General features: G+C 31.0%; 1 protein-coding gene across 3 annotated transcripts in view; it reads right to left on the bottom strand.

The window, feature by feature from the left end:
* ZNF638 (zinc finger protein 638) overlaps positions 1-14,032 on the bottom strand; it is a 132,832-nt gene that overhangs the window by 15,103 nt on the left and 103,697 nt on the right. For all 3 annotated transcript variants that reach the window (XM_045828892.1, XM_045828893.1, XM_045828894.1), the window contains exons 12-21: positions 13,559-13,630; positions 12,575-12,661; positions 12,242-12,310; positions 11,831-11,871; positions 10,343-10,474; positions 8,177-8,305; positions 6,903-6,944; positions 6,318-6,452; positions 4,795-4,920; positions 1,110-1,147 (exon numbers count right to left, since the gene is read on the bottom strand). In XM_045828892.1, coding sequence (XP_045684848.1) covers positions 1,110-1,147; positions 4,795-4,920; positions 6,318-6,452; positions 6,903-6,944; positions 8,177-8,305; positions 10,343-10,474; positions 11,831-11,871; positions 12,242-12,310; positions 12,575-12,661; positions 13,559-13,630 — 871 coding nt within the window. The remainder of the gene's footprint in view (positions 1-1,109; positions 1,148-4,794; positions 4,921-6,317; positions 6,453-6,902; positions 6,945-8,176; positions 8,306-10,342; positions 10,475-11,830; positions 11,872-12,241; positions 12,311-12,574; positions 12,662-13,558; positions 13,631-14,032) is intronic.

Raw genomic sequence — 14,032 nt, 5'->3', positions numbered from 1 at the left:
TTATTAAGCCATTTATGTGCTTTTATATCAAACATTGCTGTTGGTATTACTTCTTAGGCATATGAATATAATTGGTATGATAATGTACAACTTAAAAAAGTACATGTCGACACATACATAAACCTATTGTTTAAATTTACCAATATATTGGTAAATTTACCAATATTTATATTGGTAAATTTATATTGGTAAAATAATGAATGTACACATAACCATCTTTGTCATTTAAAAGTCTCATTTTATAAAAATTAATTACTAAGAAGAAAAACTGGTAAGACAGCCTGTTTTCCAGACATCTTAAAATTAGTGCATCAAATAAAATAATTAAACTTTCCGTATTTTAGACACTTTCAAAATGCTCTTTCATACTTACAAGCTCTTAGTACATTGATTCTAACAAATAGGGGCAAATTACTTAATATATAAAGAAGAAAAAAGAAGTCTTAATCAGTAAATTCCAGTGAAGAGCAGTAAAAGAGAAGTTATTCATTGGTGGGGCAAAGGTGGTGATAAGGGTGGATTCATCAGGATGAGAAAGTGACTAAGAAGACAATGTGATCAAAACAAAGTTGTGAGTCACTAGTTTTGTGTAGACTCTGAAGAATGAGCTTTCATTCTCTGAAAATATAAAGCAGCGTACACATTACTTTGTTTTACAAATATCCCTTCCCACCCTACCTGTTTTAACAAAGTATCAAAATATATAGAGAACAGTATTTTTTTGGTGTCAATAAAATTCTACGAAGATTAAGCAAATGTTAAAAATTTTACAATTATGTGTTACTATTTTGGAACAGAAAATCTAACAAGAAGAATTAATACTGATTACAGAGTTGAGTTGTTCAAGAATCTTAAAACATTTCATAAAGTCATATTTATATATTTAATTCAAACTGTGTTTATACAGTTTCTAAAAAATCAGTAAATATTCAGAGACAAAAACAAACAGAAAAACCACTCTTTGGTCAAAACCAAAAGAAAAAACCCATCACACACACGAAGAACATGTAAAATATGAAATTTTTGCCACATGTGAACAATTACTACAAAACACAAAAATGAAATGCACTAATTAACTAAATACCACATGAATATGCTAGCAAACTTACCTTTCTTTTCCTAGTTCTTGTTCTTTCTCAGCTTGAGCCTGTAACACAATTCCACATTTTATCAGAGGCTATTCTACTGGAGTTTAAATATTTAACCCATCAATGCAATGATTTTAGCTCTTAAAAAATCTAAGCTAAAAAAAAATACAAACTCGAAAGTTAGTTTTCAATGTCCATATAATTATCAAGCCCTAGAACTTTTTTCTCATTAGATAAAGTTAGGTTACAGAGAATAACTGAGACACAGCAATTAATAAGAAAAGTTAAGTTTCCTTAGTATTGACAGAAAAAACAAATTTCTAATTTTAAAAGAATGGAAATGCCATCTTTTGCTAAGAATAAAAACATTCAATGTGAAATATCAACATCTTCATTGTGCAATTATTACTTTTTAAAAAAGCGCTATTTATAAGGGAAACTAGTTGACTTAAAGAGCTTCCTCTCAAAACATCTAGAAGTGGGTAAAATTTAAGAATAATCCTTTTAAACCCATGTCTAAACCACCAAGAAAGCAATGTTTTGTGGCCCAATATGGAAGCAGTAATTAAAATTCAGTTTTTATGTATCAAACACAGATCTAGGCACTTAGGACACATTAGTGCACAAAACAGCAGAAATGTATGCCCTTTACAGCTTACACATGCTAGCTCCTTTTTCTGTAGGAGTTGTGTGCTCTGAATCGAGAATTATCTTTCTTTATATTTTGTCGAATTAAAAACTGAGAACTATACTTTAAAAAAATTGAATTATGTGCCTGCCCAGAGAGGATTCCTGGTGTGGGCGTTGGAGTCTCAGGCTGAAGGCCTCCTTTACTGGAGTATCTGGTGGGGTATTGAGTCTCTAGTGTAATGATTTATAACTAAAATTAAAGATGGCAGTTGATAAACCCCATCCACACAGTGTTTCCAAGCAAGTTTCCCACTCATGGGAAAACAGTTTTGGGGGGGCTCTATATGATAGTAGAAGAAATCGATACCAGATACCTTTATTAGCTAACTTGCTTCTTTATAAATGAATAAAAGAAAAAAAATAGATGCACAAAAATGAACAAGATAAGCTGAAAGCATTGCAGAGAACTGAAGAGTTTTAAAAACATCACTAAAGAATTTTTCTAAAGAAAAATTCAACAGGATATAGCATCCACCGAATTGGTATAGGTATTATTTCTAGAAAAACAGAACATTAAAATTGAAGAAAAGAAATAATCACAGCCCTGGTTGGTGTAGCTCAGTGGATTGAGTGCGGGCTATGAACCAAAGGGTTGCCAGTTTGATTCCTAGTCAGGGCACATGCCTGGGTTGCAGCCAGGTCCCCAGTGGGGGGCGTGCGAGAGGCAACCACACACTGATGTTTCTCTCTCTCCCTCTCGCCTTCCCTTCCCCTCTTTCTAGAAATAAATAAAATCTTCATAAATAGATAGATAGATAGATAAATAAATAAATAAAAGAAATGGTCACAGAAATGAGGAAAAATTTCCTCAGGTACATTAACACACTAATCTTTAGATTTTATAAATTCCTTGAGTACACATTCTAAGTAGGATATAGGTAGTAAATCCCAAAGCAAGATAAAACCTTGCTCACTGCAGTAGCCCTATAATCCTCCTTGGAGATTCTTGAAACACCAAACGTCCTTAAGGCCTTTGCTCTTCTTAAAAAAAAAACCCCACCTCCTTGATATAGTCATAGAGCTATTCGTCTCTCACTTCCTTCAAATCTCTCAAATAACTCTACCTCAAAGGGTCTATGCCGGATACACATTATCCCTGCCCATCACTTTCCATAGTACGTTTTACCACATGCCATTGTAATATGTATTTATCTATTTATAGTTAGTTCATCTCCTCCACTAAAAAAGCTCCTTGAAGATTAGGACACTGATTGATCTGTTCATCAATGTACTCCAGTATCTAACACAGGGCTGACATAGAAAAAGAATTAGGTAAGTAATGAATAAATGCTAAAAGCTTTAAGAGAGAAAAAAATTAGAATACATAAAGGTGTATGACTGGAATCAGCCTTCTCAACAATATTGGTTAGGAAAAAAAAATCTGAGCACAGAATTCTCCACCTAGATTAATCATCAGTGAAATACATAAAGACAAAATAGGGTCATTTTCAAATATGCACAGATTCATATATGCAAGTTTACTGCCCACACACACTTTCTGGGGAAGATTTTTTGACAATGTAACTCTAGCAAACAGAAAAGTAATCCAAGAGTGTGGGAGACAGAGAATCCAAGAAATAACAAAAGTAACTCAGAAGAGCAATAAAAAGAAAGTCAAAGATATATGGCTGCTTTACAAAAAAAAAAAAAAATGACAGTAAATTTAGAACAGGAATCAGAAGAATAGCTCTAAGAAGAAAACAGATGCTATTTAACAAATAGTAAGGTATATGACCTGAATAACATGAAGACAGACTTCTTTGTTAAACAACAAAAAACAATTCCTAAACTGTATAGGAAAGCCATAATCTAAATACTGTAGAAAACAAAAACATAGCATCATTTTGAGAAATGACTGGGAACTTCTATATAAGAAAGTCACCTCTAAGTGTACAAATTATAGACATATAATTTCCTTCTTTATAGAACCACTCTCATTACTACTGAATTCTGCAGCTAATACTTTCACAATAAGCCAAATGGGATCCCCAATTTAATAAGTTGTAAGAATAAGATTCTGAGTAATGGTGAGGAAGTAAAGTATCAATTCAGGCAGAGGTTTTCTCCAATTTTCACTTGCTTCATTTTAACTCTTAAGAATTCAGGACCGTATTTCTGGAAGAAAAATTTCTGTATACTCGGTGTTTATTTTAATTCTGAACTCAGATGAACAAAGCAAAACCTTAAAAACAGATCAAAAACAAAATTTTAAAAATACAATGTCTACTGAGAAAAAAGGACTAGAAACTTCTAAAATTTTTTCCTGAATTATCAGTTTACACAACTCCTTCAAGTTGTGTTTGTAACAGTATCAGCATACATTATGCTACATTTACTTTCAGGTTCTCTATTTAATTTGGTTTTAAAGTGAATTTTCATTTTCTCGAGCTAGCACAAGATCTTTGGCAGATTAACAAACAAAAAACATACGGTCATCAAATTTAAGCCCTGTTGTTTACCTGCTGCTACTGACAATGAAGTTATTAGAAAGTGAAAACATAAGTTTGAATTCCATTCTTTCAAAGGTGGACTATCCATAGTTTCCATACATTTATTATTAGTGTATAAGCCAAGAACCCATAAAATCTTATTTCTTATATAAGAAGAGTTTATAATAAATATAATTTAAGCAAATAAAAGAAAAAGAATAAACAAACTTTACCAGGACGGAGCCCAAATGAATTCCAAGCAGTCTCTGTGTTTGGAAATAACCATATTACATATATGGAATCACTCCATACATATTTCCAAAATAAGTTTTATGCTATATTTTTCAAAATTACCTCAATTTAGTCTCAAATTTATGCTGTTCCATAAAATATAAAAATTGGAACAGTGATTATGAAACAAATTTTTAAATGAAAGCATCTAAACTCTGAATCACTGATTGCATTGATTACTGCACAAAAATAATTCTTGAAATTACCTTCAGTGTGTATCATCTAACCTTAAAAGAATGACCTTTATGCTTACTTCATTTTCTAGTAACACAAAAAGTGATACAAAGAAATCTTACCTCCAGTGAGTCTACCTTTGGAGATAATGTGCAGGCCAACACATGGTCACCAATGTTCTGTGGATTTTGTTTTAGAAAGCTGTACATTGACTGAGCAGATTCAGGACTATCTAGCTGAAGAATTGCCTTTGGAGAAGATAAATAAAAAGTATGAATAGCTCCTTAAAAAATGAAAGATAGAATTACCTTATGATCCAGCAATTCCACTACTTAATATATACCCAAAAGGATTGAAAGCAGGGAATTACACAGATGTTTGTACATCCATGTTCATAACAACATTATTCACAATAGCCAAAAGTTAATAGTAACCCAAGTGTCTATCTACAAAGTGTAGTATATGCATACAATGGAATATTATTCAGCCTTAAAAAGGAAATTCTGATATATGCTACAACACATGGTGGAAGACAATATGCTAAGTGAAATAAGCCATTCACAAAAGAACAAATACTGTATGATTCCTCTTATAGGAGGTATCAAGAGTAGTCAAATTCCTGGAGACAGAAATTAGAATGGTAGAATGGTGGTTGCCAGGGTCTAAGAAGAGAGAAAATGGGGAGTTACTGTTTAATGGACCGAATTTTTCAGTTTTGGAAGATGAAGAAGGTTCTGAAGATAGGAGTGGTAATGACTACACAACAATGTGAGTATACAATGCCACTGAAGTGATGTTTAAATATAGATAAATTGTAAATTTTGTTATATATATATATTTACAATAAAAAAATGTCATCTCCCTTCCATCCTATACCACTATTTCTCAATTGCCAAATATGTACTGTGCATCAATTAGAAGCACATCAAAGAAATTAATAATTAGTTGTTGGCCAGTTAGGTACTTTTTATGAAGTAAATATTTCCAACATTCATACCAAATCCTACCTTTTTAGGTAATATAAGGTTGATCAAAATCTACTTTTAAAGGAATATATATACATACACACACACACACACACACACACACACACACACACATATATATAGTATTAAACACAAAGGACATAGCTAATGTAAATAAGTTAATAATTTCTTTTAAGAAGCCAAAGCACATAATTAAGGAATGATCATTTTATACTTCTTTCCATATACCTAACAAAGAGATCTAACTATGTGTTTTATGGTTGGAAGGGACTTTAGAAAACAAGTGGTAATACCTTTTCATATTACAAATGAGGACTAAAAGTGTAAACCAACGTAGCCAAGGTACAAATATAGTTAAAGCCAGATAAACTCATTTAAAACTTACCCCACAAGATAATGCTTTTTGTACTATATCATTTTTCTCTTCTGTGCAAGTTTTATTTCCCCCTAAAACTAGAAGTTCTCAGAAGAAAGATCATCTCTTCTTTGTCATAGCCCAAAGAAAATATATTGGTTTATCATAATTCTGTTAAGAGGCTGAATAATGCTTATAGATGCTTTAGTTCAGAAGCTAAATTAAAAGCTGCAGACCATAGAATATAGGGTCCATTTTTATATTCTCTATGAACACAGAGCTAAAATAGGAGGGACCTTATTACCTTGTTTTTATTACTCAAGTATAGATGGTGATCCACTTTCCCAAACTGAAGTCCAACACAAAGTACACACTGAAGTCCATCTTCTGGTAAGTTATCAAGATGTACAAATCGACTGTGTATTTTATCTGTATTTGCCTATAGTTTTTTTTTTTTGAGACAGCATAGGGATAAAAAACACACACACACGGCTTAAGTATCAAATGTACAACATAGATTAATAGTAATTTAATTTTTTAGGGTCAAACGATGTCTTCTCCCAAGACTAAAAAAAAGAAGACTATATGGGTGAAGATAACAAAGTCATAGTTTTAGATTTGAGTTATCAATGAATCAATACATTAAACAGGAAGTATAAATGTCTATCAACATAGTATTTTCCCAAAACATTCTCAGACAGGTACTAACCTATCTGGCCCTTAATATGGCTCCAATATCTGGAAAATATTTCCTATCGGGGATTACCATCACCTCAATATTTTAAAATTAGTACTAAGATTTCCTTTAATTTCTAGCAGGTGAACACATAAACAACCAATGTTCCTATCAAGTAAACAAGTGTAGAAAAGCACTTAAGGCAAAACTCACCTCTGGATCATTCTCTTTAATCAAGGCTGTAAATACAGCTTCCTAGAAAACCAAAATGGAACAAGGTTGACAGCGTCAGCTCTTCTTCATGCATATATTTAATTAGTCAATTTTTATAATAAAATAATTTTTATGAATAATCAGTAAGCACTGTTTCATAAAATGAAGAATCAGCAAAAGTTCTGTTCCTTCCACAATCTTTCCTTCTTCCTAAACAAGTTGTAAGTTATACATGTTCCACCCTACCCATATGCCTTAATTTACTCTACTCCCCTAAGTACGTTAAAGATTAATAAGGCAGTAAAATCTATGGAAGGACACTCAAATTCACATACAATAAGAGATTTAATTTAGCAGACAGTAAGAAAATTCAAATTATAAAACAAGAAGTTAACTAAGCAAAGTAGGGAATGAGGAAGAACAAAGATAGATGTAGGCTAATAAAAAACAGCAAATGGTGTAAGTATATAGCGTTTTGGTGCTATTGAATTATAGAGGCCAAAAGTTGCATGAGACAAAAATGTCAAGCTAATGGAAGGCTTACATGTATAAGAAAGGAACTTTATCTTATGAGACTACAATTCTTAAACTTTTTTTCTCTTCAATACTACTGACATGAATAAAACAATCTCAGCAATTGCATCACACTGATTCTCAATAGAAGGATTTGGAGATTCTAATATCTGCCTCATGCTTTTTATTAGTTAGTATGTCATACAAAAACAATGAAGGGTTTCTAAATCAGTTAAATTTTAATAGATTTGAATTTTATGTCAGCCTCATGACTTTGTGGAAAAAGATGTTCAGGGAGACAAAAATGATGGTAGAGGATACAAAGAACTACTTTAATAGGATGTTTTAAAGAGGTGAAACAAGGGTGAATGGGCTGAACAGGGAATACACTTCAGAAATATTTAGGATTTAAAAGAAAAGACCTAGTGGCAAACTGGGAGAAATGAGAGAAAAAAAATTAAAGATAACCTGTGGGACTCTAGTTTGTATGACAGATAATGGCAGAGAGACAAAGAGCACAAACAGTAGAGACAGGACTCTACAGACGATAATTAACTTTTATTCCCAAATTGAACGTACATAAGGGATAGAGCTCCCTCAAATGAAAGTAACTCTAAAACAGTGGGATGGCAAACCATGGAAGGACAGAAAGAAGCTTTCTCAGTGTCTGAGAGAAAATGTTAAAAAGGAAAAAAAAAAACCTCTAAAACCAATAGCCTAAATCTAATAAAAAAATTAATTAAAACGATGGTATTATTTACCTCATCTTTTACACTCATGTTTTCAGGAGCCATACTTATTGAGAGTTGATTTCCATCCACTGATATTGGGAAGCAGCTATAAAATTTTACCATAGAATCGGCAGATTTCCTATTTATTTCTAAAATTGCCTATTAAAACAGAAATTACAAAAATGAAAAAAGTCATTACTTTTTCTTGAAAAAATTTAGTATGTAGAAATCAAAGAAAGTGAGTAACAGTAAATATTTTTAAGATAAAATATGTATTCCTCAGAAACACAAAGCCAATAAACTCAGAATACTACAGCCATAAGCAAAATTAATGAAAGAATGAACTAATAAGGCAACACTAAAGAAAAAAGAGAGGACATTTTAGTAAATGATATTAAGAAAAATCTTATTTATCACTGCATCCTTAGTACCTACAGCAGTGCCTGGCACTTGGCAGATATTTAATGAAAGTTTGTTAATAAATTTAATGATCAAGAAATATAAAAAATATGAGAAATGACAGAACCAAAGAAATGTGTAACGATTGCCAAGTTATTTGTAATTTTGTTTGTTTTCATAGGTATAAAACTGTAGCTCCATATACTTTAGATTGAATTTTCATACCTTGGGTAAGCAAAGATGTTAGTTAATGACGTAAAAAATCTTCTATATATAATATTTGTTTGTAGTTGTAACTTTTAACAAACAAATTGTCTTTATGCCATTTGCCTATTTATCAAAATTTTAAATACAAGGTCCAGCAGAAGTAATGCCTGCTTGAGTGGGGCTGTCAGGGTAATAATATGGATGTAATAATTTACAGTTTTAATTTGAACATTTATTTTACCTAAGATGTCATATGGTGTGCTTGAGTGTGATATTATGTTACAGATTATATGCTTATGATTTTATAATAAAAGATTCTGTAATAAAAAGGCATTATTTGCACCACATCCTGTATTTTATTGCATTATGTAGACATGAATCCTTTCCCATTTTATACAAATATTTATTTCCATTTTGCTTTTATTATGTTAATTTTAAAAATATTTAAATGTTTATATAATTGTCTCTAATACTTTCCTAAATACCTAAGAAAGTATTAAATCTCCAAAGAGTTAAAAATCCTGCTCAACTCTAATCAAAACTGGACTTACTACAATCCAGACTTTCTGTATTTTTATCTTATACTTAATAATCTATCTAGTTATATATATATTTTGGCATATGATATAAAGAAAGTATGAATCTGAATTACTTCCAGATTCCACAATTTTATCCAATTTCAATGTATTGTCACAAAAAAATTTTACATTAAAAAAATGTATTCCTTTTTAGTCTTATCTCTAAATACTGCAAATAATTTTTTAACAGCTTTATGAAATATAATATACATATCATAAAGTTCACCTGTTTAAGTGTACAATTCAATGGTTTTTAGTATATTTACAAGGTTGTGCAACCACACAAATAATATACTTTTAATATAAAATGGCATATAACTCATCTGTACTAACCCTCCTCTCCTGCTGTTTTCTCAAGCACACTGGCTCAGGTTCCCATCAAATATATATCCTCCACTATTCTCAAAGATCGTTAATGATCATCAACTCTTTTTTATTGTAAAAACACCACTCTAATGGTGTCATTTCCACTATTTAAACATTCCTGAAGTCTACCTTACCGTCTATAAAATATTTCATTAGTTCATTATTACCAATAAGTGTTTTTATTTTAAAATGACAAAAGCAGTATATACTTTTCAAAGAACACTTAAAATATACAAATAAACCTAGGTTGTTCTAAGTACTGATAACATCATTAGTCTGAGTAATGATACTCCCATTTGAGTATCATCGGTAAAATAGCAGAAATACTAGTAAAAAGGTGCTCCACAAAATTTTATGAATCATTTAAAAACCTGTATTAGCCTAAAAAATGTAAAATTTTCCATTAAACTAAAAATTTGAGCAATGCATCAGATTTTTTGACACATTACTAAGCCATTCCTTCTCATCATTAAAACTATGTTTCATCAGAATAATTCAAAATAGGATATATCTGTTTTATATTTTAAAAATTTCTTAGCTTAAAACAGCTTAATTATTTTGAGGTACTGATTTTAAACCTTTATTTTGTGAACTTAATATTATTCAAAATGTACTCGCAGAGAAGAACAGCTATTATCACTCTTACCTTTTTATGAGATGATAAAATCAAAATATCCTTTGTATCACCAAATGGTTTTACTAGGTTGTAAACTTCTTCTATAGAATATCCTTTATTTGGCAAATTAGAAATAAGTACCACACACATTTCCTCTGTTTCCTTCAAAACAAATTTAAGAATTAACATTAAAATTTCTTTAACTGCTTTTATATTTACCCAAGCTTACACTGCAGACCATGTTATGTTAGTATTTAAGTTGCATTTAATACCAAAATCGATCAATTTGGAAGGCTAGTCTGAACTTCAAACTAAAAACAAGACAAAATACAAATGTCTTCTCTTCAAGTACATGGCATAATTTCAGCCACACCGACTGCCATCAAGTCAAGGCATTTAATTCTCTTTTACAACTATTTAAAAACACAAGTTTGCCTGTCTCTGACTACAGCTTTTTACTTTCAGTTACTCTTGCCATTTCTGTGTGTCTTGTGATGCTAACATCCACAAGCTCCAAATCAGTACATACCCTTTATATCTTACTGAATAAAATAACCACTTTTAGGCAATATAAAAAAAACTTACTGAGTCTCTTAGTATCCTTACCCTGTAACCCAACCCCTATTACAAAATAAATACTTTCTTTTCTACAATTCTCTTTTCTCAGATCTACTCTATTCTTCTTACTGACAAGAAGACTTGTCAATTCCATTTTTTTCCTTAAGTGGATATTGGGGCCATCCCCAAAGGTATACAATAGTAATTTTGGCAACTTTTGACTTTTCTTCTGGAAAAATAAAAAGGTAGGAAGTTGTAATTGTCATAAACTAATTGAGAATGATTTTAACCAGTACATCAACTATGTTCATAAATGGTTCCTTCTCAAGTGCTTTAAGTGAATCTAAAATACTCTATTAGTACCTTAAAATATTCTTCCTAAAACAAAATAGGAAGACATATTATTTACTACTTGAATGGATCTACTAGTCAAAAGTAAACTTATGCTTAGCACTTAAAGTCTTAACCAATAAAATCTAAATTAATGAGATTTTACTACATTTGCAATGACAGATATAACCACAGGAAAACTGTAAGTTGAACTTTATGCTCTTCAAATAAAATTGCAAACCCCACTTGCTTCTCTAAAAACACAAAGAACAACTGATATCCTAAATATTAACACATCTCCCATTTGCCTCTAGGATTTCACAAAATTCAATTGGTTCTCTTTTGGTCTAAAATTCAATTCTACTCAAAAAAAGATTTTGGCCTAATGTTTTGTTCTCAGTGAATAGTAATCCTCATAATCATGTACATTTACTGATATTCTGTTCCTAAGTTTTTGACTTACTCTGCAGCTCAAGGTTTTTGAGCTCAAATTGTATTTTGAAAGTCAAAAATAATTGGGATTTTTTCACCATGCCAAATCTCCTACATTGTTTAAGTGGGTTTATAGTAAAAACAAGTTGCATTAAATTTCTCAAGCTTTAAAAAAATAAGTAAAATATAAAAACTGACCTTGTTATCTATTTCATTTTCTGTGACCACCAAAGCAGCTTCTGAAGGTATAAAATAAGAATTTATACAGATATATTTACTTATCAAGATCTCACAATGTATTAATATAGTAACCACATAAAAATGTACACAACTGACAAAAGAGTAGAGAATTTAAGAAACAGCAACAGAAGTAACAATGGCTTTTAAATATTTAGTTTTATTTGAAGAACAAAATTTCAGAATAATCAAGAGATGGGGTAAGGATCTGAATCGTAAGAGTCTTAATTTCACCTAGGTATGATCCTGGTACTTAAAAATATACATATATAGATATACACATAACACACAAAATAAATACTTTATTTTTCTTAAAATTTTAATTTTCTATCTTTGACACAAGAGAATGAAATAAAATTTCTATTGGCCTACCTGAAATAGCTTCTTTAGCATTGTTTTCAGTGGCTTTGACTTCCACACTGGTCTTTATTTCAGAGTTTTCTGCATGAAATAGTCTGCTTTAGTAGTCTAAAAAACCGCACTAATTCAATTAAATTAATGCATCTAAACAGAAACTTATGCTAATTTATTTTGTCACTTCAACTCTCCTTAGGATAATCTCATTTAAGTCAAAGTAATACAAGTTTCTCTTTGAAAATAAAACTCTCTTTGAAGAGATTTAAGCAATAATTTCAAAATATCCTCGCGTGTACACCAAGGGGACCCAAAGGAAAAAAGCATTAAATGACAGCATTTCAAGGTTACCTGGTACAGTCATAGGTTTAATGGCATCTTTGTTTTTGACACTGCCAGGTTTTTTGACTTCTAGAGACTTCTTTCCACTGGATTTTGCTGTCAAAAGCAAAATTGAACCATTATTCTAAGGGTCTGTTTGGCCGTTTACTATGTTTCATGCTAACAGATTAGTAAATGAGTAGTTCGAATTTATTATAAAAGCAGTTCTTTTCTATATATTTATGTCCATTTATTTTCAGTATCTGTTTAAACAAATTTAAACTAAGATATAATTTTTATTGATGGCCATGAATGAGCCACAAATGTAACCCTTATGACAGAGCATATATAATCACACACACACAAACCACATTTTATAATTGCTACAAAGGTTCTTTAAAATTACATTAGTCTATTAGAAAAATACTAACAGTAATACTAAACAGATCATGTTAGTTTAAACATGTTACATTTATTTAAAACAGTGTTCCAATTCTTTATATCTAGAAAATACACTCTTATAATATGGAAAGAAAAATCTTTCCAGTAACAAACATCACAACTGTACAGCTAGGGAAAGTATATGAAATGACAGCTCTAAAAAATGAGGAAAACAAAGATTAAACAACTTATAGGGGGCAGAGCTAACTGTAATTATACAAGGGGAGCAAAAGTAGGTTTACAGTTGTTTGTATGGACAAGAATAATAAATAAAAATACAAGAATAAACTATGTTTCTCATGCTTACGACAGTAAACCTATTTTTGCCCCACCCTGTATACCTGTCAAAAATGTTTCAACACAAAAATATGTCTACGATGGTAGATATCAAAGATCGAAGTACCAAAAATTTAAAGTACTATGTATTTTAGGTTTTAAATATCGAAGTACCTATTAAACTTTTTAAGATGTTATTAGGTACTACAAATTATATAAATTTAAAACTTTTTATTACATTTTATTATATTCTTTGAGGCAGATTACCTCTCCTTCCCCCCCCCAAAAAAGTCTTACCTGTTTTCATTGACGCTTTATTACCTTTAGCAGCTACTGTTACCACAGATTTTACAGAACCCGCCGATTTCCCTAAATCACAAAAGTTGTAGTCAAAATTGGCTTATTTAGTTTGTATCAACGATCCCCAAAGAACCTCACAAAGAAAGAATATGAGAGCTACAGGCTATGTTTTATTTGAAATATGAAATGCTATCATCTTTGGGTGCACAGGCCATTTTTAAAATGTAGCAATGACGATAATGTCCTTAGGAAGAAAAACATCACTGAGGTAAATGATTCAACTTTCAATTTGGGTACATAAAAGTAGCATTCAGGAAAGTTAAATTTCTGAAGGTATGGATCAACTTGAAGCAAAATTACTAAATGTAAGGATATAAAAATAGTCGCATGTAGCTTTTAATGGTTCCAAAAGCAATTACATTTAGGGCCCCCTGGCCCGTGCTTCCTTAGCTCCCAGTTAATGGAAAAACA

The sequence above is a fragment of the Phyllostomus hastatus genome, unplaced genomic scaffold (assembly GCF_019186645.2).
Source record: "Phyllostomus hastatus isolate PE091 unplaced genomic scaffold, TTU_PhHast_1.1 phas_scaffold_78, whole genome shotgun sequence".
Lineage (NCBI taxonomy): Eukaryota > Metazoa > Chordata > Mammalia > Chiroptera > Phyllostomidae > Phyllostomus > Phyllostomus hastatus.
The sequence above is the reverse complement of the archived record's forward strand: the minus strand, read 5'-3'. Positions and strand labels throughout refer to the sequence as shown.